Source organism: Aotus nancymaae, unplaced genomic scaffold, assembly GCF_030222135.1.
Source record: "Aotus nancymaae isolate 86718 unplaced genomic scaffold, 86718_ANA_hifiasm-v0.15.2.pri h1tg000064l_1, whole genome shotgun sequence".
Lineage (NCBI taxonomy): Eukaryota > Metazoa > Chordata > Mammalia > Primates > Aotidae > Aotus > Aotus nancymaae.
In genome coordinates, this window is record NW_026988479.1 from 25990262 (window position 1) to 26013802 (window position 23541).

A 23541-nucleotide genomic window follows, 5' to 3' on the forward strand; every position below is an offset into this window, starting at 1 on the left:
ACTACCATAGCACCCCAGGCTACCCACAGCCTGACCTGGGCAAAGGGCTGCCTGCAGGGTGGAGACCCTGGATAATTCCAACCAGCCCTCCAGGCCTCCATTTTCCTTCTCCCACAAGCAGAAATGGAGAAACTTCACTCTTCCCTCCCCAGTCTACCATCCCAAGCAAGGGTCTGCCAAGCAAGGAGAAAGCATTTTAAAAATCAGAGAGCTATGATGCCCTCTAAAACCTGAGACTAGAGAAGGGAGCAGCAAGGCAAAAGAAGAGTTTCAGGAGTTTGGAAGAAAGAGAGCCCCTCTGGATGGGGAAATCAGTGAAAGCCTTGCTGGAGGAGGAGGGGGCACAGCAACTGGGTGCTGATGTACAGGGACAGTCGGTCATGTGGAGGGAGGTGGGGGTGTCCTAAAGTGGGGACGGCTTGAGCAAGAGCCAGGAGAAGAAAACTGGGCAAAACCGCCTCCTTGCTTCAAGCCAAGCTCTGCTCCCTGTTCCAACACTGGGGATGCGTGCCCCAGTTGCCCTGGTGATGCTGGCTCTCCTCATCTCTCATGCCCCAGGAAGAGGAGCCCATTCTAATTCCATGTCCACCAACTGGGCCTTCCAGCCCTCTCTCTGTCAGCCCACACCTCCCTCTTGGACCCTCAAGGTACCTGGGTCCTGTCATCCTCGTTTCGGGGTGCTGGGGAATCAGGGCTGGAATACTGTCACCATGCTACATGGTACACAGAGACACATCTGTGAGGCAGGAGCCACCAGCTCTGGGCCAGGAGGGACAGGGGATGATTGGGGCAGAGGCATATGCCAGCTGCATTCTCTGCTGCTCGTGGAGGGGCTGGCATCACAGGCTGTAGAGAGGGGGGCTCGCAGGGAGGGGACGGGGTCTGCTTTACCTAACATCTTTATCCCTTGCATTTTTTCCTTCAGCCGGGAATTCTCCTTCACTAGGCGCTCAAAAGCTGCGGATGCCTCTCCTGAGGGCACGCTGCCCCCAGGGTCGTAGATCCGGTACGGTCCTCTCCCTTCCATGAGGGTAGCTCAGGCCCTGCCGTGGTGCCCGCCTGGCTGTAAGGACAACAGCAGCATATCAGCAGGCTGGCCAGGCCATGGGGGCATCCTTTGTGGGAAAGCTCTAGTCTGTCAATGCCCCAGAAGGCAGTTCCCCACTTTAGGCTGGTCTGACCATACTATAGCAAAGCAGGACAGTCACCTCGTTTGATTTGGACACTTTGCCTCTATTAATACAATCTTAGAATGTGATTAGTTTCTTTTAGCAGCCTCAGTGCACTGCTGGCTTGTCTGGAATGGGAGTCCAAACAAACAGTAGGGTGCAATGTGGGATACAAGAAAGAACCTGGACATGGAATAAAAAAATCTGAGTTCATGTCCTGTCTGTGAGGTCCAGAAGAACACAAATGTCATCTGTTTTGCCCATCATTGCATCCTCAGAGCCTAGCACAGTATTAGCTATGAATTTTGCCCAATAACGGCTTGCCCAATTAATGGCCTGGCCAATAATTTACTGTGGGATTGTGGGCAGTCCCTTCCCCTCTCTGAGGAAGGGAAATGAAAGTCTTAAGTTAATTCAGTAATCTTTAAAGTGTAATGCTTGTACCCTAAGGGATAAGCAAGTCAACCCAGTCCCAAGTCCCATTTATATGTATGTCATCTTCTTTAAAAAAAAAAAAGAAAAGAAAAAACACCCTGACTAATATTTAATGCACTGTCACCTTCCTCTGTGAGTCTCACATCATGCATGGTCTGTCCCTTGCAGTTCTAAGGAACAGGCAAATTTTTCATCAAACCACTGTCTATTTGAGCGGCAAGGTTTTTTTGCAATTAATCTGTTCAATTTCATCTGCTTTATTTCATTTGAAACCACTTGGAAAAGTGATTTTAGAATCCTAGCTCTGTGACTTAGCAGAGTTCTCTGTCCATTCACTCATCCATTCAACAATTACTTATTGAGCATCTACTCTGTGCCAGGCACCAGTCTGGATGCTGAGGAATTACAGCAAATAAAACAGACAAAAGTCCTTCATAGAGCTTACAGTCTAGTGGTGAAAGCAGAGGAGAGTGGTGGGGAACACAGTATTTCAGGTGATCAAAAAGTCTATGGACAAAAATTTAGCAGGGAAGGGTGAGGCAGGGAATTTCATTTTAAATGGAGCTGGCACAAAAGGCCCCATGGAGAAGGGGCTATTTTAGCAAAGACCCGAAGGAAGTGAGGGAACCAGCCATGAGGACATCAGAAGGAAGAACATTCTTGGCAGAAAGAACAGTAAGGGCAGAGGTCCTAAGGCTGAAACACGGAGCCAGCCTCCAGCCCTCCAAACAACTCTCCCCGCGGCCTCCACTGGGGACCTCAGAAGGGCTTGGGGGCTGGCTCCCAAGGTCACCACCCCTAAGACAAAAACTGTTTCATCAGGAATCCTCAAAGACCCTTCCAAATCCACACCGTGCTCAATGAAAGATGACAGTGAGGAAGGATTAGCAGCAACACCACCATCCTTGAATCAACTCCTTGCCAGACACTGCATTAAACGCTTCAGATAGACAATCCTGGTGGAGCTGCACAGTAACTCTAACATGCATACTAATCTCAGCTGCATTTTATAAGGGAGAAACTGAGGCTCAGGGAGGTTAAGTAACTCAGCCATGATGACCTGGCCAGTAATGAGAGCCAAGATGCAAAGTCAGCTTTGCCTGCTGCAACTCTAACCCCCACCGTACTCACACAGCCAGGACACAGAGCCAGAGGGGCAGACAGGGAGTTCAAGTCTGTTTGCAGGGCAGCACCACGCTATCAGGTCACCTCTGGGCAGTTTCCCCTGCCCTGCAGCATAAGAACCAATAAGGACCTTTCCAAGAGGGTCCATAGGATGGGATGGGCCAGAAAGTAAAACAAAGTTCTGATGAGCAGGACCCCCTCCCCCAAAGGCTGACAAACACAAGATGAACACACCATGTGGGAGGCACCCACGCCCTGCTGAGCCCGACAGGCAAAGGACAGCTACCCACACACCCATCACAAGCCATCACCCGGCTTAGGGGCGACTTGTTTTTATCCTGAAAGGTCAATGTTCTACTGCGAAGCACAAAGTGCAGATGTTTCCATTAAACTAAGAGACAGTGTGGGGGCAGCACTTAGCACTGTGACTGGCACATAGTACTCAAAAATGTTGGCAGACGTGGGGGGTCCATCCCCTCTGCTCGCCTCTGCCCTCAAGAGCCTTGCCACCTGGCATGGCATGTGTCTGACTGGTGTGGGCATTGCCCATCTGGCTGAAAACTTCCTGAGGCAGGAGCGTACTTTGTGCATCTTGGTATTCCTGTTGGCAGCACAGGAGGGTGAGCCTTCCTTGAGAGTTGCTTAGAGTTCACAAACAGTGAAAGAGAGGGCTAGAAGGGACCAGGAGCCACCTTGCATGACACGGGCAGCAGTGTCCTGGTTCCTCTCCACCACTACGCACATGCCCTAAGTGGCACTCATAGCCAACACCACACGAAGGCATGGGCAATTTTTTACTCAATGTCTGCCTTGCCCTGTTGATTAATGGCTGCATGAGGACAGGAAACGAGTCCATCCTGTGTGCCAGGGTATCTTCAGAGTGGCCCAGAGTAGAGCCTCGGCAAACCTCAAATTCAGAGAAGTCGGACTGAAGGGACCCAAGGAGCCCTTGACCCTGATCCTGCCTCCCGCAAGGCCATGTCTGACATCCCAGAGAGCCTAACCCTGACCCCCTCAACAGATGCACTTAGACACCCATATACTTCTAGAATCGGGGCTGGGCCAGCCACGCTCCCTCAGAGAGGCCCAGATGTAAAGCCAAGGGACAAAGCAGGATGCAGGATGTGGGAACTGAAACCCACCTCACGTCCTCCAAAACACACAACACTCAGTTTCTCTTGGGGCAAGGGAGTCAACAGGGAAAAGGGTTCATGGGAAGCAAAAAGCAGGCAGACAGAGCTACGCTCCCCTACTTTAGCTTCGGGGGCAGAGCCTGGGGAGAAAGAAAGGCAGTGGGCAGAGGAAACGCAGGAGAAATATCCTATTGTGGGAAAACCCTCTCTGGATATCAGAGGAGCCACCCACAGAGGGCCTGGACTTCTGGAGGAAAGAAAGACAAAGAGGGAAACAGGGAATTTCCAGGTCCCGCTGACCTCATGCCCAGATGGCCAGCGGCAGTCTCTGGAAGACCACTGGGCTGACGGGAACTCTTCTTCTGATCAGTGAGGTTTTTATAACGTCTCCTTAAGAGAGGACTCATTCTCAGGATGACAAAGCTGGAGGGGAATCTCCAAGGGCAATGAGGTGAATCCTGCATTATCAGGTAGGAGAGAGTGATGTGCCCAGAAACACTCAGTGGATGAGGGGCTGCATTAGAACATGACGATGGCATGTACTCCCATCTGCTGTCCACAAACCACAAGTGTGTATGGAAAGGGGAAAAGGGAGTACTGACCACTCCCCTCTACGTGGCAGTATCTAGAGTTCAGAGCCCAGGAGTCCCTGGCCATGAGCTCATCCGATCCTCACTCACGGCACAGGCAGTGCAGCAAGTCAGGGCCCTGAGCAGGGAAGGCCAAGATCACAAAGGAGTCAGGACAGAGCTGGGACCAGAAGATCTCTGCTCTCCCTCCAGGCTGCCCACAGTCCATCCTCCATTTCCCTTCCACATCTTCTCGCAGAGTTCCGTATCCACCTGGCCTGGTTCCCGAAACTACAATTCAGCAGGTGATCCACCAGCAGTGGGTCTCCAGGCCCCGCTGCCAAAACCAGAAACAGCTGGGGGTAAAAGAGTAGCCAGTGCAGACTTTCTTCCAAAACGAGATCTCAGCCAGGGGCCTCCACAGCCTGCCCGGGGGAACCAGAAAGGCCCAGTTGGGGGCAGAAAGGCACAGACAGACAGCAGGTCAGGGAGCGACAACAGAGCGTGAAGATGGAAGTGATGCTGCTGAAACCGAAGGAGCCACCCACTGGCAGGCAAGCACTGGTGGTGGCAGGGGGGCAGTAGTCCCCAGGGCCCAAATCTCAGCCTCACTCCAGAAGAAGAGGGGTGATAAAGACTACATTCAGAATTAAATTTACATTCCAGCTTTTGCACTGAAATGCTTTGGTCTGTCAGATTATCTTGCCATTAGCCATGAACACCATTAGCCATGTTTTGGTGGCTGGGTAGGGGGGTGGTCCTAGACCCCCCAAAATGATATTCACTTGCATAGCCACTAACATTTGCAAATTGCTTCAGGTGTCCCAAGCACTGTTTTTTCATCTGATTATCACAACAGCCCTGGGAAGAAGGCAGGGCTGGTGGTACCTGCCTGATGGATAAGGAAACTGAAGTCCAGCTTGGGGACTTAATCAGCCCAAATTAATGCCTCTGGTCACTGGCTGCATCCTGGGGCAAGCTACCTCTGTGACCCTGGAGCAGACGATACCCTCCCTGGCCCAGTGGGAAAAGTGTAAGCAAATCTCTGGTACGGGGAGGTGGAAGGTCATGGAGGCCGACACCCACCTCCCCGGCAGAGGTGAGGGCTACCAGGGATACTGGCAGGTGGGCTGGCAGAGGGGGTATAGGGAAGGGGTCTCCAGGAAAGATGGCACAGAACAGAACGTCAGAGAGGCCTGTCCTAGTGTCTACTCTGCTGTGTATGGGACCATGGGCTCATTCCCTTGCATGCAAGGGGAGGAGCATGGGCCACATAGAAACTGGGTGATGGCTAAAGCTGGCCTCAGGATCGAGGACACCCAAGTGTCACGAGCTAGCAGCAAGTTGAGGAAAGAGAGGGAGCCAGCACCCTGGAAACATCGCAGCCCTGGAGGCAGGAAGAAAGGTCCACACAGGGCAGGTGCTCAAGGCCAACTTTGCAAGCACGAGGCCTGAGAGGGTGCCTCACCTGCACTAGCCTCCGCTCCATCCACCCTGCGGGCTGTGAGACCCTGGACCAGCCATTCACCTTTCCTCAGCCTCAGTTGCCTCATCTGTAAGACAGGAGTAATAATAGAACCTACCTGATATAAGATCAAAGAAATTAAATGAAACAGTATGTGTATAGTTGGAAGGGAATTCTCACTTTCTACTTTATGCAGTACTTCCTGATTATCTGATTTAACAAGAAACACATCTTTGTTTTATAAGATTTCCAAAATAATAAGACTATAGAGTAGCTAGATCAGTATTTGGCACACATCAGGTGCTTAATAAAAGGCTGAGGCAACCCCACAACTGTGCCCAGATGATTTAAGGGCCAAGGCTCCCCTCCCCCCACCCCCGCCCCCACCCCTATGTTCCCTCCTTTAACAGGGTATTTTAGGCTCTTCAGTCAGCTCAGTAAGCTAGGTTCTGGCCTCCACTTATTTTCTAGTGACCTGCAAATCACCATTTAACTGTGGTTAAGCAGGGTGCCTGGGCACACCATAGCAAGTGAAGATAAAGCTATAAGAAGCCCTTGAACCACGATACCACACTCACCAATGCCTGGGAATCTGAGCCTCATTTCCTCTGTTGTAAAGGGGAATATCCTGCAATTCCACCCAAGGATGAGAGGAAGTGAGATGCCGTGATATCACATTGCACACGTAAGCAAAAAATTGTCCTCATATTTGTGTTATGATGACCTCCAGTCCTCCCCCATCCATTTCCAGGCTGGGGAAACTGAAGCCTCAGGTCCATCTAGGCTGGATTTTTCAGGCAGTGAAACCACTCTTTTCAATATTGTAATGGTGGTCATTCCACATTTGTCTAAATCCATAGAACATACACCACCAAGAGAGAACCCTGATGTACACCATGGACTCTGGGTGACAGTGGTGTCAATGCAGATTCAACAACTGTAACAAATCTACCACTCTGGTGGAGGATGTGGATAATGCGGGAAGCTATGCCCGTTGGGGGTGGCGAGTCGGAAAATCTCTGTACCTTCTTCTCAATCTTGCTGTGAACCTAAAACTGCTCTTTAAAAAATAAGGTATTTAATTTAAAAGAGAAAAGGACCAGGCTGAGTTCTTGAGGGCTGTCAGGTTCATACATCAGTGGGGGCACAGCACCTACTTGAGATAACGTGTATTCAAGGACCCTACCTGGCATCCTTACCAATAAGGAGCTCAGACTTAATTCATCCGTCTTTGCAATCAGCTGAGCAATAATGAGGCTGCAGGCATGGAGTCTCATATAAACAGCTGGGGCTCCGGAACTGTGGGAGCTAGTCGAGGTACACTAGAGCAAACATCTTAACCCTCACTAGGCCTCAGTTACTTAAAGAGAGGGAGCTGCAACAACAGTAATAATGTAACATGGGGGGTTGCACTGGACAATCTTTAAGGCCTCTTCTAGTTCTAACATTTCAGAATCTGAAATCTATTATCACTACTTTTTTAATCTTCTAAGCTTAAGAAGGCTCCAATCCCCGGCTCCAATCCCCAGCTCCAATCCCTTCTAAGGCCCAGGTGGACTTCTCTAACCCATCAGTCCTCCCATAAGAGCTTGCATGGGTGCTGTCCCCTCCCTGAGAGCCATCAGAGACCCTCAGCTGACGTCCGCAGCCCACTTCCAGGTCCCTCCTGCCTAATTTATACCAGGCTCCAGTCGAGCCTGATCTGGGTTCCTCAAATGGCGCACATCTTCCCATGTCCTTTGTCCTCCCCTCCCTGAGTCACGCACAAAGGAAGCCCCACTGTCTCCACTCAGTCTCCGAGACCCAGGCTACACACATCCACTGAACACCTAAAGCCAGAATTCACACTGCAAAAGAGAACTCCAGAGCACCTAACTAAAGCCGGAGAGAGGGTGACAGTTCATTAGGTGCTGCCCTATGCCAGGTGCTGGGCTGCATCACAACACACATGACCTCATTTTCTTCTCACCACACAGAAATGGAAATTATCATCCATGCTTTCCAGCAAGGAAACCAATTGACTCGGCTAAATGGATGAGGAAGTAGACTCAGAGAAGCTGTCACTTGCCTGAGAACACACAGCTGGTTAGTGGTAAAATAAACAACCCAGCCTCAATCTGTCATATTCCAGTACTGGTGCCCTTTCCACTGCTCTGCACTGCCTGGAGAGGCAGCAGGCTAAGGCTCAGAGGTAGGAAACCAGACCTGCTTTCCAGATCTCCAGAACATGCCCCAAGTTCCTAGCTACTGCCTTTATATGTCTCTAGCTTTAAATGCAACCAGGTGGCAGTCTGCCCCTCATCACCTGCAGTCAACAGGGTTTAGAATCTCAGGATGGAAGGAAGCGCAGAGGACATTCCATCCTGTGCTTACCCACTCCTCTGAGGAGCCCAGGGACTCCAGCTGGCCATCTTTAGCAATCCAGATCTCACCAACTTCCTCTCCAAAACAATTCCTGGGGTAGCCAGCACTAGCTATAGTTAAGCTGCTCCCAGTTCTGTTTCCGATGGCCCTTGCTCTGCCCTCTGTGGTCCCCTGGAATAAGGAACAAGATGCCCCTCCTTGGCATGTTGGCCCTGAGGACATATGGAACCTGCAGCCTTCTCCTGAAGGACTGGACACAACACTCCAGGCATGGTTTGCCTGACCAAATGCAGACTGACTTTCACCTCCACCCTTTTAGGTATTATATTCCTATTGAGGCAGCCTTGGTACACATTTCCTTTTCTTACAGCTGAGTCACCCCCTGAAGAATGTCCTTTCTCAATGACAACAACCTGCATGTATGCCTAACTGGTGAGAACAAAGTTCTTGTGTAGAAAAGTGTGCTTGAGGGCTGGGCATGGTGACTCATACCTGTAATCCCAGCACTTTAGGAGGCTGAGGCAGGCAGATCATCTGAGGTCAAGAGTTTGAGACCACTGCCCAACACGGCGAAACCCCATTTCTGCTAAAAATACAAAAATTAACTAGGTATGGTGGCATGTGCCTGTAGTCCCAGCTACTGGGGTAGGAGAATCACCTGAATCTGGGAGACAGAGGTTGCAGTAAGCCGAGATCACGCCACAGCACTCCAGCCTGGGAGATAGAGTGACACTCCATCTCAAAAAAAAAGTGTGTTTGAGGAGGTACAAGTTACCTAAGGGGGCAGAAGTAACTGATTTATTCAGTAATCCCCCATCTAGGAGCCTAGAGATCTTTGCATCAGTACACACAGAAGCTGAATAAAGATGTGCACTGCCACATGCTTTATAAGAGACATCTTGGCCATTCTTGAATGTCCATCAAGAAGGGGACTGGCTAAACAAAACTACCATTCATTTGATGGAATACTATGTAGCCATCAAAAAGAATGGAGTAGACTGCTTTGCAATGATACAGAAAGATGTCCATAAAATACAAAGCAAAGTGCAGATTTATATGTGTAATAGGGTGCTATTATTTTCAAAACACACAACTGTGTGCGTATGTGTGTATATACATATATATACACATATATGTATATATGTGAAATCTTATATGTGCATAGAAAAAACCTTGGAAGTCCAGGCCTTTGGGAGGCCAAGGTGGGAGGATTGCCTGAGCCCAGGAGTTCGAGACCAGCCTGGGCAAAAAGCAAGATCCTGTCTCTATTTTTTTTTAAATTTGCTTACATTAGCGAAACGTGATGGCACATGCCTGGAGTCCCAGCTACTCGGAAAGCTGAGGTGGGAGGATCATTTGAGCAGGAGTTCGGGCTACAGTGAGCTATGATCATGACACTGAACTCCAACCTGAGTGACAGAGCAATACTCTGTCTCTTAAAAAAAAAAAGAGAAAAGAAAAAGCTCTCTAAGGATAGATACCAAACTGCTACTAGTAGACTACTCTACAGAAGGACCTGGGTAAGGAAGTAAAATCAAAAGAAACTTTTATTTTACCTATGCTATTTTAACTCTTTACATGGGAAATCTAGTCCTGTTCTTATGCATTTATAAAATTAATTTTTAAATATGGTAGGGACAGAGGAAGGGGAAAGGAAGGAGAGAGAGAACAACTGTCACTTTTTTACTTTATACCTTTTGTACTGCTTGAGTTTTGGGGGGTTTTCCCCCAATAATCATGTGTTATTTGGTAATGTTTTTAGAGGGAGACTTTAAAATATATATATTTTTTAATTGAAGTGAGCTGGGTGGAGTGGTGCATGCCTATAGTCCCAGCTACTCCAGAGGCAGAGGTGGGAAGATAGCTTGAAATGAGAGTTTAACCCTGTAACTCTCCTGCCTGCAAGAGGTAAGATGCCAATTTTGGGGAATTCCACTTATAGAAAACATGGTGGAAGAGGGTTTTTCACAGATTCAAATCCTGGCTATGAGCCCTTCCCGAATGACCCTGAGCAGGCCTCACTTTCCCTGTTTCTCCCTACAGAAATGTGAGGACCAAGTAGAAACCATACAGTTCTCTGTAAACCTTAAAATGCTACCCAGATAGGAGCAATAATGGCTGCCAAAGAGCTAGAAAGAAAAAGGCTGGATAGAGGTTGAGATACTCAGATAAAAGCCAAAGATGTCTTGTGTTAACAACAAAAGGCTGGAAGCTACCTAAAATGAAGAGGAAAATGAATAAATACATTGTGGCAATTTCCTATCAGGGAATACTATACAGCAGTGAAAAAGGAATGAGCCACAGCTGGAGACACAAACATGAATGAATCTGGGTCTCGCTCTGTCCCCTAGGCTGGAGTGCAGTGGCATGATTTCAGCTCACTGCAACTTCCACCTCCTGGGCTCAAGTGATCCTCCCACCTCAGCCTCTCAAGTAGCTGGGATTACAGGCACACGCCACCACAGCCAGCTAATTTTTGTATTGTTTGCAGAGATGGAGTTTAGCCACGTTGCCCAGGCTGGTCTCAAACTCCTGGGCTCAAGAGATTTACACGCCTCTGCCTCCCAAAGTCCAGGATTACAGGCATGAGCCACCGCGCCCAGCCTAAATAACATTTTTAAACATAAAAAGCAATACTATGTGTTATTTAGGGATGCACACATTTATTAAAAAAAACTTTAAAGAAATGCAAGAAAAAAACTCACTAATTCAGAACACTTATTTCTTGTTGGGGGCTGATGAAGGAGAAATTTCAGGTGACTGGAAAATGTGTTATTTATTAAACCAGATGAGTGAGCACACAGGCGCCTGAATGTTACCCTCTGTATCTGAGAGATTACTTAATTTTTTCTTTTTTTCTTTTTTACTGTATTTTTGGCTTTTTTTTTTCTGCTTCAACTTTTATTTTAGATTCAGGAAGTATGTGTGCAGGTTTGTTACCTGGGTATACTGCATGACTGGGGTAGGATTGATGCCATCACCTGGATACTGAGCATAGTACTCAATAGTTTTTCAGCCCCACCTCCCTCCCTCCCCACTCTAGTAGTCCCCAGTGTCTACTGTTGCCATCTTTATGTCCATGAGTACCTGATATTTAGCTCCACTTATAAGTGAGAAAATGCAGTATTTGGTTTTCTGTTCCTGTGTCCATGTGCTTAGGACAATATTTTCTAAAAGTCTATGTTGCCAATTTCCTGGGGACCAGATCAGGCAGGAGTTGCACCCGCAGAGACAGAAGTGGGGGTGGAGAGGGACCAGGGCTCCTGAGACCAGGGCCAAAGCTGACTATGATGAAGGCAAAGGAGGTGTGGCCTGAGGCCAGCGGAGAGGCTGGTCAGTGCTCTGCAGAGTGGGTGGAGACTGAGACAAAGGCCCTTGACTCATGGGGCAGTCCCACACCTGCCCTGGCCTCTCAGCCTGACTCTTTGGTGACACAACTCCCACAGCACCCACACGCTTACACCCACTTCTCCCCCAACACACACACCCCTGCCTGGGCTGCCTGGTTTGTCCACTATGTAGGTGCTCCAGGACACAGAGCTCCTTCCTCTCAAGAAACAGCCTCAGGGTGAGGTCCTTGGAAGAGAAGAGCTCAGCTCTGCCCAGAGAGCAGCTCTCAGACAAAGAACCAGCTCACCAGTCATCCGTTCCAATCAGAAGAGTGACTGTCCTGGGCCCGTCATGGGAAAATCATCAAGAACTTCCCGCAATGGTCATGGTGACTGCCAAGGTCCGTCTCTGGGGACTGGGAGCTGTGCTCCCCCAGAGAACAAGTGGAGTTGCTTCCAGCTGCCTTGTGCTTTCCTGTAGCAACTCTCTGGAGGATGCCCAGATATGCTCCCTACAGATAACCAGGGATAGGAGGGGCAGGCATTGCAGGCACACGGGGGCATGGTGGGCATGTGGGGTCATAGAAGCAAGAATCTAGGAGGGCAGACACAACAAGGCCTGGCCCAGAAGGAAACCGGGGGCTGCCAAAGCCAAAGAGAGGGTGACCCAATCATTGGTTGTTACGGAGATTTAAGATGTGGAAGACAATGCTCTGAGATGCCAGACAGTGAAACGTTTTCATTCTGCAGCTGGGAAACCAAAGCCAGCAAAGCGGAACAGACGTGCCCAGAGCCGCATGGGACAGCAGTGGCACAGAAGGAATGTGTGCCCCATCCTCTGGTGGCCACTATACACTCTCTTACCACACCATGCTACTGCTCAACCTCCCTCCCTCCCTCACAGTGGTCAGGTAAGCCATGAGGGAAAATGATGGAGGTGAGAAAGGAAGAGAACCGCAGCTGACTTCGGCTCACAAAGAAACAAGTCTAAACAACACTGGAAGGGGCGGTATAAGGTGGAGGGTGCCCTGATCCCAAGGATCGGGGTCAAGCAGTGGGGTGCTGGGGCTGTTGAGGGAATTCAGGCCAGATGTCTTCCAGGCCCCTGCCACATCTGAGCTTCCACCACTCCAAAGAGACAAAGCAAAGGACAACTCATCCAGAGAGGACACAGCATGGTCCACAGGGTGGCAGAGGGTTGAAGGCAAGTGTCTTAGTCTGCTTTCTGCCACTACTCTGTTGAATATCACAGACTGGGCAATTTGTAAAGAACAGGTTTATTTGGCTCATGGTTCTGGATGATGAGAAGTCCCAGTGCATGGCACCACCATCTGGCAAGGGTCACACCAAGGTAGAAGACAGAAGGTAAAAACGAGTGATCGAAATAGAGAGAGTATTGGCCAAACTGGCCCCTTTTTAACTAAACCACCCTTGAGATAGTGACATTAATCTATGAAGGCAGAGCTGACAATCCATTCATGAAGGCAGAGATATTAAGTTTCCAACATATAAACTTTTGGGGGCCGGGTGTGGTGGCTCACGCCTGTAATCCCAGCACTTTGGGAGGCCGAGGCGGGTGGATCACGAGGTCAAGAGATCGAGAACATCCTGGTCAACATGGTGAAACCCCGTCTCTACTAAAAATACAAAAAATTAGCTGGGCATGGTGGCGCGTGCCTGTAATCCCAGCTACTCAGGAGGCTGAGGCAGGAGAATTGCCTGAACCCAGGAGGCGGAGGTTGCGGTGAGCCGAGATCGCGCCATTGCACTCCAGCCTGGGTAACAAGAGCGAAACTCCATCTCAAAAATAAATAAATAAATAAATAAAAACTTTTGGGGGACACATTCAAGCCTTAACAGCAAGTTATCCAAAGCAAAGAAAATCAAACCAGTCTCATCTTCTACTGGAATCCTGTCAATAGCCTCATGACTAGCACCAATAACGATAATAGCAGCAACCATTTACTGAGCACTTACCATGCTGTTGGCCCTATGCTGTTGGCCCTAGTGCTTGCCACACACTGTCCCATTAATTCCCACTGTTCTAGGAGGTAGCACTGATGTCATACAAAGCTGACAGGTGAGGACGCACAGGCCCAGAGTGGCAGATGCAGCACCTACCCAGGTCTGCCAAGCACTGAATCATGTGCTCTTCACCAGTGGTGCTCAAGGAGCAGCCCACACCAGCAGCATTGGCACCACCGCCATCCACTGGATCAGATGCTCTGGAGTTGCAGCCCAGCAATCTGTGTTTAACAACCACCCTCTACCTCCACCCCCAGGATTCCGATGCATGCTCAAGTTTATGAACCAACTGCTCTGACCATTTCCCAATGCTGCTGAGGAGAAAATTCAACATTTCTATGTCTGATATCAAAATCTTTTAGGGTTTTTCCCAGGCCAACTGGTCAATTCTCCCAACCTAGGAGAGGCTGATTCCAGATAGTCTCCCTAGTCTATTGAGTTCCAGAAGAGACCCAGGCTCCACTCGACACTTTGTCATTTTTTTTTTCTTTTAGAGACGAGGTCTTGCTATGTTGCCCAGGCTGGAGTGCAGTGGCTATTCACAGGCGCGATCCCACTTCTGATCAGCATGGGAGTTTTGACCTGCTCCGTTTCCGACCTAGGCCAGTTCACCCCTCTTTAGGCAACCTGGTGGTCCCCCGCTCCCTGGTGGTCCCTCACTCCCAGGAGGTCACCATATTGATGCCAAACTTAGTGCAGATACCCGATTGGCATAGCACACTACAGCCCAGGACTCCTGGACTCAAGTGAGCCTCCAGCCTCAGCCTCCTAAGACTTTGTCATTTTTTTAGGGCTTGATCTTGAAGTCACTTCCCTCCAGAAAACCCCCCCAACCACCTGGTGCCCCCAAATTACTCTGCACTCCAGTTATACTTATGCCAATCTGACTCATTTGGCACTTACTGGCATATAATGCCTTTCAGGTAGCACTCATAGCACATCTCCCCATTTGACCAAAAGTTCCTGGAAGGCAAAGCCAGCTCCTTATGCACCTGTACATCATGAACACTGCACAGCACTGCACACGAGAGCCATCAGGAAATGATGCTTGGGAGACAACTGGGAGAGCAGACCCTGGTTCTTGTCCTGCCTTCTCATCTCTAGGCCTTAGACTCCTCATTTGGGAAATGTGCCATTATTCTACTCATTCATTGAACAAACTCAGAAGAGCCATCTACCAGGCATTTTTCTGCCGCTGCGGGAATACACACAGGGACTAAAGAGGTCTCTGCTCACCCCCTTTTATTCTAGGAAAAGAGAAAAACAATAAACAAACACTACAAATAACAATTTGTCAAACACTAAGTTCTGTACCTATGCTTTCTCGTTTGCAAATAAACAAGACTCTTTCATAGCATAATACATGTATGAGAAAAATAAAATAGTAATGTGACAGAAAGTGAAAAAAGGGGCTGCTTTGCATAAAAAGATCAGGGAAGGCCCCTCTGAGGAGGTGACATTTGAGCTGAGACTTGATCGATAAGGAAAAACCAGCCATGGGAAAAGCTGGGGAAAGGTGTTTGGGCAGAGGGAACAGCACATATGAAAGCCTCAGGATGAGAACAAGGTTGGCTTGCTGGAGGGGGAAAAGCAGGCCCACATGGAGTGGCCAAATCACAGCGGGTGCAGGAGTAAAACAGTAACCAGTGGGTTGGAGAGAGAGGCAGACAAACAACCTCCTACAACACTGCCTCACTCAAATCAGGTCGGCCTGACCCAACCAGGACATCCGGGCCCCAAGTCACAGGCAGCACTGGGGGTAAGGGTATGAGTCAGACCCCACAGCTTCCTGGGGCCCCAAAAAACCTGGTGGGATATCCAGGGGCAGGCATCAACCCTCAGCATGAGTGCTATGCCATACCTATGGAACACCCAAGGCTAGGAGACAAACATGGTTACATAGGGTGTAGAACATAGCACACTCTTAGCAGCAGCTTCCAGAGGGGCATGATCAAGTGCTTCCATGAAGTGCCAGTCCCTGATCACATTATTTTCCCAGGACACAGCCAGGACAGCAGCCTTGATCAGTGGAAAGGGAACAGGGCCTAGGATTCAAGGGTTGCTAGTCTTCCGAAAGTCAGCCTTCTCTGGGCCTCAGTTTCCTCATCTGAAAATTAAGGCTACTAATAGAGTTTAGAAAGATTAAGTGATCAGCACTTTGTGAGGCCCAGGTGAGTGGATCATAAGGTCAGGAGTTTGAGACCCTGGCCAATACAGTGAAACCCCTTCTCCACTAAAAATACAAAACAATTAGACTGGCATGGTGGCACATGCCTGTGATCCCAGCTACTCAGGAGGCTGAGGCAGGAGAATTGCTTGAACCCAGGAGGCAGAGGTTGCAGTGGGCCAAGATCACGTCACTGCACTCCAGCCTGGGTGACAAAGCAAGACTCCGTCTCAAAAAATAAAATAAAATAAAAGAAGAAAGAAACAAAGATTAAGTGAGGCCAGGCGCAGTGGCTCACACCTGTAATCCCAGCACTTTGGGAGGCCAAGGTGGGTGGATCACTTGAGGTCAGGAGTTTGAGACCAGCCTGGCCAACATGGTGAAACCCCATCTCTACTCAAAATACAAAAAATTAGCCAGGAGTGGTGGCGGGCGCCTGTAATCCCAGCTACTTGGGAGGCTGAAGCAGAAGAATAGCTTGAACCTGGGAGGTGGGTTGCAGTGAGCTGAGATGGTGCCACTGCCCTCCAGCCTGGGTGACAGAATGAGACTCCGTCTCAAAAAAAAAAAAAAAAAAAATTAAATGAGATACTGAATGTAAAGCACTATGCCTGGCACATAGTAAGCTATTAGCATTAGCATTATCAGTTTTTTCACTGGCTCAGTTTCTTCTGTTGGAAAATAGAGAGCACTACAGGGTTGCTGAGTTTATACTAACTAATACTCTACCCGCCCAATACAATGCTACCTTCCTTCGTCAAGGATTTTTTTTAAAAATTCTGAGTCCCCTTTTCTGACCTCTCATCAGATGCCAAATTCCCCTCTATCACACCCCATTGTTTGGAAAATGAGTAAGTGCTGATTAAATCCCATTTTGACGGTACTGTGAAAAAAAAATGATGCATTAGGAATCTACACATTTCCCTGTACTGTGATTCCGCAAGGGGGTGGGGAAGGACGTTGCTGATTCTTCTGCATCATCCACAAAAGTCCCTCCCTCCCCCTACCAAAACACAATCTCTCACCCAGTTGCACAAAAATTCCTATCTGCTCCTGTACACACAATTAATGAATGTACAATGCACACGTGCACAGAAATGTCCTACAGTAGAAAGCTCAGGCTTCAGACTCCATCCTGAAAACCACTCCTGGAAACTCATCTATTCTGCACATGCACACGAATGTCTCCAACAATGTGCATGCAAAATATGTTCAACTGAAATTATATAGTAGGAACTCCGGAGCCAAATGCCTGAGTTCAAATCTGACTTTCCAACTCACAGCTGTGTGACCTCAAGCTCCAAGTACCTCGGTTTCCTGAACTATAAAATGGAGATAATAACAATGTTAATGTTTAGGATGGAAGTTACAATTAAATAAGTCTAAGACACTTACAGCGTTAAGATCAACACTTGAAAAGTGCCCAGTAAAAATTATTATTTTCCTCCTCGAGACATATGCACACTGCTTCCACAACTTCATACGAAACTCCCGACGCCGCGTAGGCAGCTCGTCTCCACACGACAGACACCCCCCGACGGCAGCAGCGTCGCCAACACCCGGAGGGTCTGCGCGCTGTGCAGCCGCCCCACGCCGTTCCCAGGCACGCTGCCCCGCGCAGTGCGCACGCGCGCCCCCCACTAGCCCCAGCCCCAAGCAGGGAGTCCCCGCGCAGCCCAGGCTGGCCGCTGGTGGAGACGCCTCGGGACCTCGCGCGCCGGGCTCCTGGGCACAGGCCATCTTCCCCAGCTCGCGCCCCGCCACCTCCGAGGCTCGGGACGATCTGGGCCCAGCATCCCTTCCTCCCCTCCATCCCCGCTACGGCCAGGCAGGCTTACCCGAGGACTGGGAGCTTGGGGACACAGCGCCCCGCTTGCTGCGTCAAGCCCCGAGTCCAGGGACGGGGCAGCGGCCCGGACCGGGCTCCGGCACTCCTCGGGCTCCTGGGCGGGGGCGGTGGGACCTGGCCAAAGACTAGGAAGTGCCGGGGGCCGGGCTCGGCCGCCCCACCCCTGGGAAAGTCCCCGGAGACTGACAGGCCGCTCGCCCAATCGCGCCGCGCGCTCCGGGCGGGCCCGCGGCCGCCAGGGGTGGGACAGAGCGAGGTAAACACAGGTTGTCCGGGGTTCCGGGGGCCCACAGCGTCTCAAGCAGGCACCTTGGCGTCCTTCCCCTCGGGGGGCGACCTCCCTAGCGCCACCGTCGCAGGCCGGCGCGGACCCTCGCTGCATTCCCCGCGCCGGAAGCCGCGGGCGGAAGCCTGGGGCCACCTTAAAAGCCGGAATTTCACCGCGGAGAAGAGCCACGGAGACCACCCAGCCCCTTCCTTGTGCCCTGGGGAACTTGGGCCAGAGCGGGTAGGGGACCTGCCTAAAGGCACGTAAGCAGTTGGCGCTAAGCCACAGCTGGAGCTCAGAGCCCCCAGAGTTCCGTACAGGGCGTTGCAGGACTCAGCAAAGCTGTAGAAATTCCGAGCTGAAAGGACCCATAAAGACTCTTATCATTAACATTTTTTTGCTCCAAATATTGCTCCAGACATTGTAGATGCTTTGCATGCATTCTTTTTTCACAATCACCCTAGTGAAATGGGTTTTACACCCTTTTCTTAAATATTTGAGGCACAGAAAGTTTAAATGACCTCAGTAAGGGGCTGAATCAAGATTCAAACCCAGGTGGGCAAATCCAGAGGCCTTCTCTCACCCTGCTTACCAATATGTGGGCTAGATAATCCCAACAGACTGGGATTTCCTACACCGGTAAGAAACGGAAACTTGCTTTAAGGCTAGGAAAGCTTTTTAAAAGCTTATCCTTTTAGTTTCAAAAAGAAAGGTAAATTTTAATTCCGAGAAGTGGAAGGCCTAACCTTGGAATAAAGAACAGCTCTTTAAACTAAATATAACTTTATGAAAAACCTATTGCAAAAGACACAAAACTTAGTCATTGACAGGCCCTCATCCTCAAAAGGAATTAGGAGAAAGGATTTGGGGAACTGTTTAATACACACCCTCATTTTACAGAAGAGAGACCCATTAATCACTGTGACTTCGAGTGAACACACACACAGACACTCGCCCAAATTATATGCCTAATCCGGGATTCTCCTTTAAGGCTTTGCAACATCCTTGGGTTCCTTCAGTTACTTCAAAGGTGTTATCAAATTTTCAAAACTATGTTCATTCCAGTTCCCTTTATGAAAAGAATTACACATAGGCCTTGATTCAGAAGGGAGGGAGGGAGGGAGGGAAAATGCAAACACCAGAACACCAGAGTGTCACCATTGGGGGTTCCTACAGAGAAATTGGGAATCGTGGCCCTGGTTCACATAGCAGCTCCCATGCATCGTCTCCACCCATCAAGCCCCCACAGGTCAGTTTTCTTCCTGCTCTCTTCTATTCCAAACCCACGTCTTCTCCACCCCCATCCTCTACTCACTGAACACTGAAATTTACTTAAAAATGGCAGGTCTTTAATTACTTGCATTTTGTTTCCACACTATTTCAGCTGTTTTTGTAACATATCTGGCCTTAGAGAGCTGGGTAGACCATATCATTTCTCAAAGTGCCCTCTGGGAATTCTCAAGCTTGACATAAAAATGTCACTTAGTCATCTTTTTGTCTGATTTCCTGGTTCTGGATGCTTTTTCTTAACAGTTGCAATTTGTGAGAAAATTCATTTATTCAAAGTCATGACTGCCCCCACCCCTTACATTCTTTTAAGCCTTGGTTTGTCTTCAGGGCATTCCAACAGGAGAGAGGCCATGGAGACCATTGTTAACAAACCCCTATTTGACAGATATGTAAATTGAGGCCTCTATCTAGAAAAGGACTTACTGTAGGCCACACTCATTGAGTGATACAACCAGGATTGGAATCCAGCCAGTTCTGTGTGCTTGGTCCACTGTACCATGTTGTCTTCACAATGACATGATTTTTCTTACATTCTTGCAGAAACTCACCACTGTCATAAACACAGGCTGTGAACTGAACTAATGGGATTCCAATCCTTACTCAGCCACTTACTACCTGGGTGGCCCCTCTAAGTCTCAGGCTTCTGTCTGGAAAATGGGGGATAATATACCTATTCCTCAGGTGAGGCTACTCCTCAGGTGAGGCTAAATTGGATAATACGAATAAAGCCCAAGTGTCAGTACATGGTAGGCATTCGAGAAATGATAGTGATGTGTAGATGTGGGTTGCATGCATCGCGTAGAACTTTGCTGTTAAACTCAGCAATGCAACCTCACCAGGCTCCATCCTACCATACACATCCTCTGTGAGACCCTAGCCTCTTGGGGCATGGCAGGAATGGAAGACAGGCCCTGTATCCTGGCATTGCCTGCTACCCTTGGTTTGGAAGGGGATTTCCAAGTCAAGAAGCTGGGCCCGACTGGGAGCAAGTGACTCAGGCAGGTGGCAACCTCTTGTTCTTCCAGAGTAATGACAAGCACTCACACAAAGCCCCACCCAGAAGGAGAATCAAACTGCCTTTGTTTTGTTTTATTTTGTTTTGTTTGAAAGCACACAACTTCTCAGTCTCCTTTCTGCTACTCCCTCCTCCACCACCTCTACTGAGGTAGCTACAGAGTCAGACCCAAATACGCATTTGAAGGAAATAAAAAACAAACAAAAAAATCCATCTATAACCGACTTAACTCTAAACCAAGTGCCAGAAGAGGGGCAGAGGCTGCATAATAAAAGCATTAAAAGATAACATGTATGGAGTATTTGCTGTGTGCTAGCTCTGTGCTTTTATACATAATTTGTCTCCCAGCCAGCTTATGTGGTCGGTACCATTATCATCCACATTTCAGATGAAACTGAAGCTTTGAGGTACTAGATGACTTGCCCAAGGTCTTACAGCGCAGCAAGTGACCAGAACATGAAGATCCAGGCTCTTAAACTCTTAACACTCTTAAGCATCATGCTCCAAAGTCTTGCCTGCTAGCAAGACATAGAACTCAGAATGCCAGGCTTGAAGTGTCTTTAGAAATGACCAACTCAGGCTGGGGGAGGCCGAGGCAGGTGAATCACCTGAGGTTAAGAGTTTGAGACCAGCCTGGCCAACATGGTGAAACCACATCTCTACTAAAAATGCAAAAAATTATCCAGGCATGGTGGTGGGCACCTGTGATCCCAGCTACTTAGGAGGCTGAGGCAGGAGAATCGCTTGAACCTAGGAGGCGGAGGTTACAGTGAGCCAAGATAGCGCCACTGTGCTACGGACGGCCTGGGCAACAAAGTGAGTCTGTCTCAAAATAAATAAATAAATAAATAATCAACCCAGTCTTTTCCTTGAGGGCTGGAGCCACACCAAAGGCCAGAGAGGGGCAGGGACTTTGTAAGAGGTCTTACACTGAGTTTGTGATTCATACTCAGGACAGAACCCAAGTACCCTGCTCCCAGCACAGTGCTATTTCCACATACCCTACTGATGGGAAATGGAGCATCTAAATCAAGCACATGCCTCACTCTATTAGGAGAATGAGTGAATCAGGGTCTTGGCTAGGGGAGACTGGAACTCAGGGGGAGCAGCTAACGAACTAGGAAAAGAGCAGCCCTGGGTCCCTTCCTTAGACCTATAGCCTGAGGCAATCTCAGGAGTGTAAAATCCTCCAGTGCATTCTAGGTATTTTGGTGTTGGGTGTATGTGTGTATCAGAGAGATATTTTGGTGACATATAAATGAGATGATGTATGTCAAGCACATGACATCGACTAAATTTGTTCAGGCAATTGTGGCAGTTTTTGGTAAGAAGTAAATAAACGAGCAGAGTCCATGGTCCTAGCTTCTCTCCATAACCTAAGAAGACACTTTTAATTCTATTCACTTCCCAAATACCTGCGTGAGGAGGTAGTTGTATCCTCAGAAGTTTTCACATTCATTCAGCACCGTAAGGTGAATGAAACCATTTCATACCCACAACTTACCCATTTCCCAAGAGACCGTCATGCGGAGGATAAGGTGTGGGCTCTGGCCTCTGGGCTTAAATCACAGCCCTGCCACTTACAACTCTGTGCCTCGGTTTCTTTTATCAATGACATGAAGGCTATAACTGTGCCCAATTCACAGGGTGGTGACAATCAAATACCACAGGGCTTGGCCTTAGTGAAAGGTGGTGATGATCATTATGATCATCAATCCTACGAGGCAGTAGGGATTGCTTCTCTGCTTTTCCCAGGAGGACCCCAAATCCCGGAGCTGGAGAGCAGCTTGCCCCAGACATCACAGTGTCCTCTGGGGAGCTGGGCCTACAAGGCATTGATACTGACTTTTCTCCAGGCTCTTTCCCATTTTCCCCTTTCTCTATCCCGACTATTTTCCTGTGTTCCTGGGCCTGCCTGTTACGCTTCAGTTTCTAGGGCACCACTGGAGGATAGGAAAGGGCAAAGTGACATGGGGGGAAATTCCCAGCCTCATCACACACATGGCCTAGCCAGGCCCCTCCCACAGTTCCTAGGAACCCTGGGTCCCCCGACTCCAGCTTCTCTCCCCCTGGCCTCTCTGTCTCCAGGTCAGGGTGTCAAGCTGGATCTGGGCTTGCATCCAGGGTTGCCCCTTGTCATCCTCCTGGAAGTAGGAACAAGTCAGCTAGGCCCAGCCCGGCCCAGCCTCTCAGGAAAGTAGACCCGCAAAACCGGAGCATTTCCTAATCCCGGGAAGCCCTAACAGGGCCCTGAGAGCAATCCTCTTTCAGTCCCACCCACTTTCCTCCCTGTCCTCTCCCACACCTTCTTCTTCTATGGCCCCTCCCGGCTCTCCCTCCATTTCTCTGTAGCCTAGAAGCCACTATCAGACTTGGCCTCTGTTCCTTGCCTCTCCTAGCCAGGGACTTCCCTGGGCTGTGAAAAGATGCCTGGAGAAGGAATGAAGAGGGCTGTTTAGATGAGCTGGGCTTCCTTCATCATTCCTGGTTCCAGAGTTTCCTCATCCTTACGGTAACATTTATGGACCACTGAGGATACAGGAGTGGACAAATCAGACCCACTTCCTGCCCTGTCAGAGCTCCCAGACTCTGAAGAGCCATATGGGGCTATTTAAATATAAACAAGTAGAATTAAACTAAAATTAAATAGAATTTCTAAGGGAAAATCTGGACTGTGATCTCAGAGGAAGCTGCATCAGCTGTGTCTGCTAGCCCTTTGCCCACTCCCTGTGCCCTGGGCTCTCTGTTAAAGTTTCCACCACAAAAGAGTCCAGTGGCCCTAGGAGCAGAGCAGGCAGGAGAACCAAGAGATCCTTTTGCTCCAGTGTTAAGCGTTCCTCTCAGAGGCAGCATCGATTCTTGGTCTCTTCCTATCTAGCTGTAGACTATTAAAGTGCCCAGCACACACCTGTACCCTCCCCGTCAAAAATCCACACTCACACACAGACTGTACATACACACACACACAAATGCACACAGTCACCAACTTACACTCGTGCAGACACAGATACACTTCAGGGATCTGACACAACACGTTCTCACACACACAAACACCCACATCCATGTTCACAGTTGCACACTTCCCTTTTCTTGAGGGAAGAAGACAAAAATAGGCTTTTCTTTTTCCTTTGGAAAAGCTAGTAACAACTAGAAAGAAAAAGACTGGCCAAGAAGGCAGAGCCAGAAGAAGAGGGGCAGGAAGAGGAAATGAGAGCGGGGAGAGAAGGTGGTGGAGAAGGAGGCTGGGCAAGGAGCAGGGGCTGGGAACCCAAGACCTGGGTGGGAAGAGCAAGCTGGGCTGGGAGCAGCAGACCCTGGCTGGCAGGACATGGGAGGCC

At 49.2% G+C, this 23541-nt stretch overlaps 1 protein-coding gene across 11 annotated transcripts in view; it reads right to left on the bottom strand.

Moving 5' to 3' along the window:
• TNIP1 (TNFAIP3 interacting protein 1) overlaps window positions 1–23541 on the bottom strand; it is a 58523-nt gene that overhangs the window by 34794 nt on the left and 188 nt on the right. For 2 of the 11 annotated variants that reach the window (XM_012444090.2, XM_012442719.2), the window contains exons 1-2: window positions 17620–17764; window positions 892–1063 (exon numbers count right to left, since the gene is read on the bottom strand). In XM_012444090.2, coding sequence (XP_012299513.1) covers window positions 892–1027 — 136 coding nt within the window. In that variant the 5' untranslated portion in view covers window positions 1028–1063; window positions 17620–17764. Of the gene's footprint in view, window positions 1–891; window positions 1064–5899; window positions 5986–17176; window positions 17272–17619; window positions 17765–23541 lie in introns of those variants that run through there. The other 9 variants (XM_012442063.2, XM_012439184.2, XM_012444740.2 and 6 more) reach the window with 6 other exon arrangements.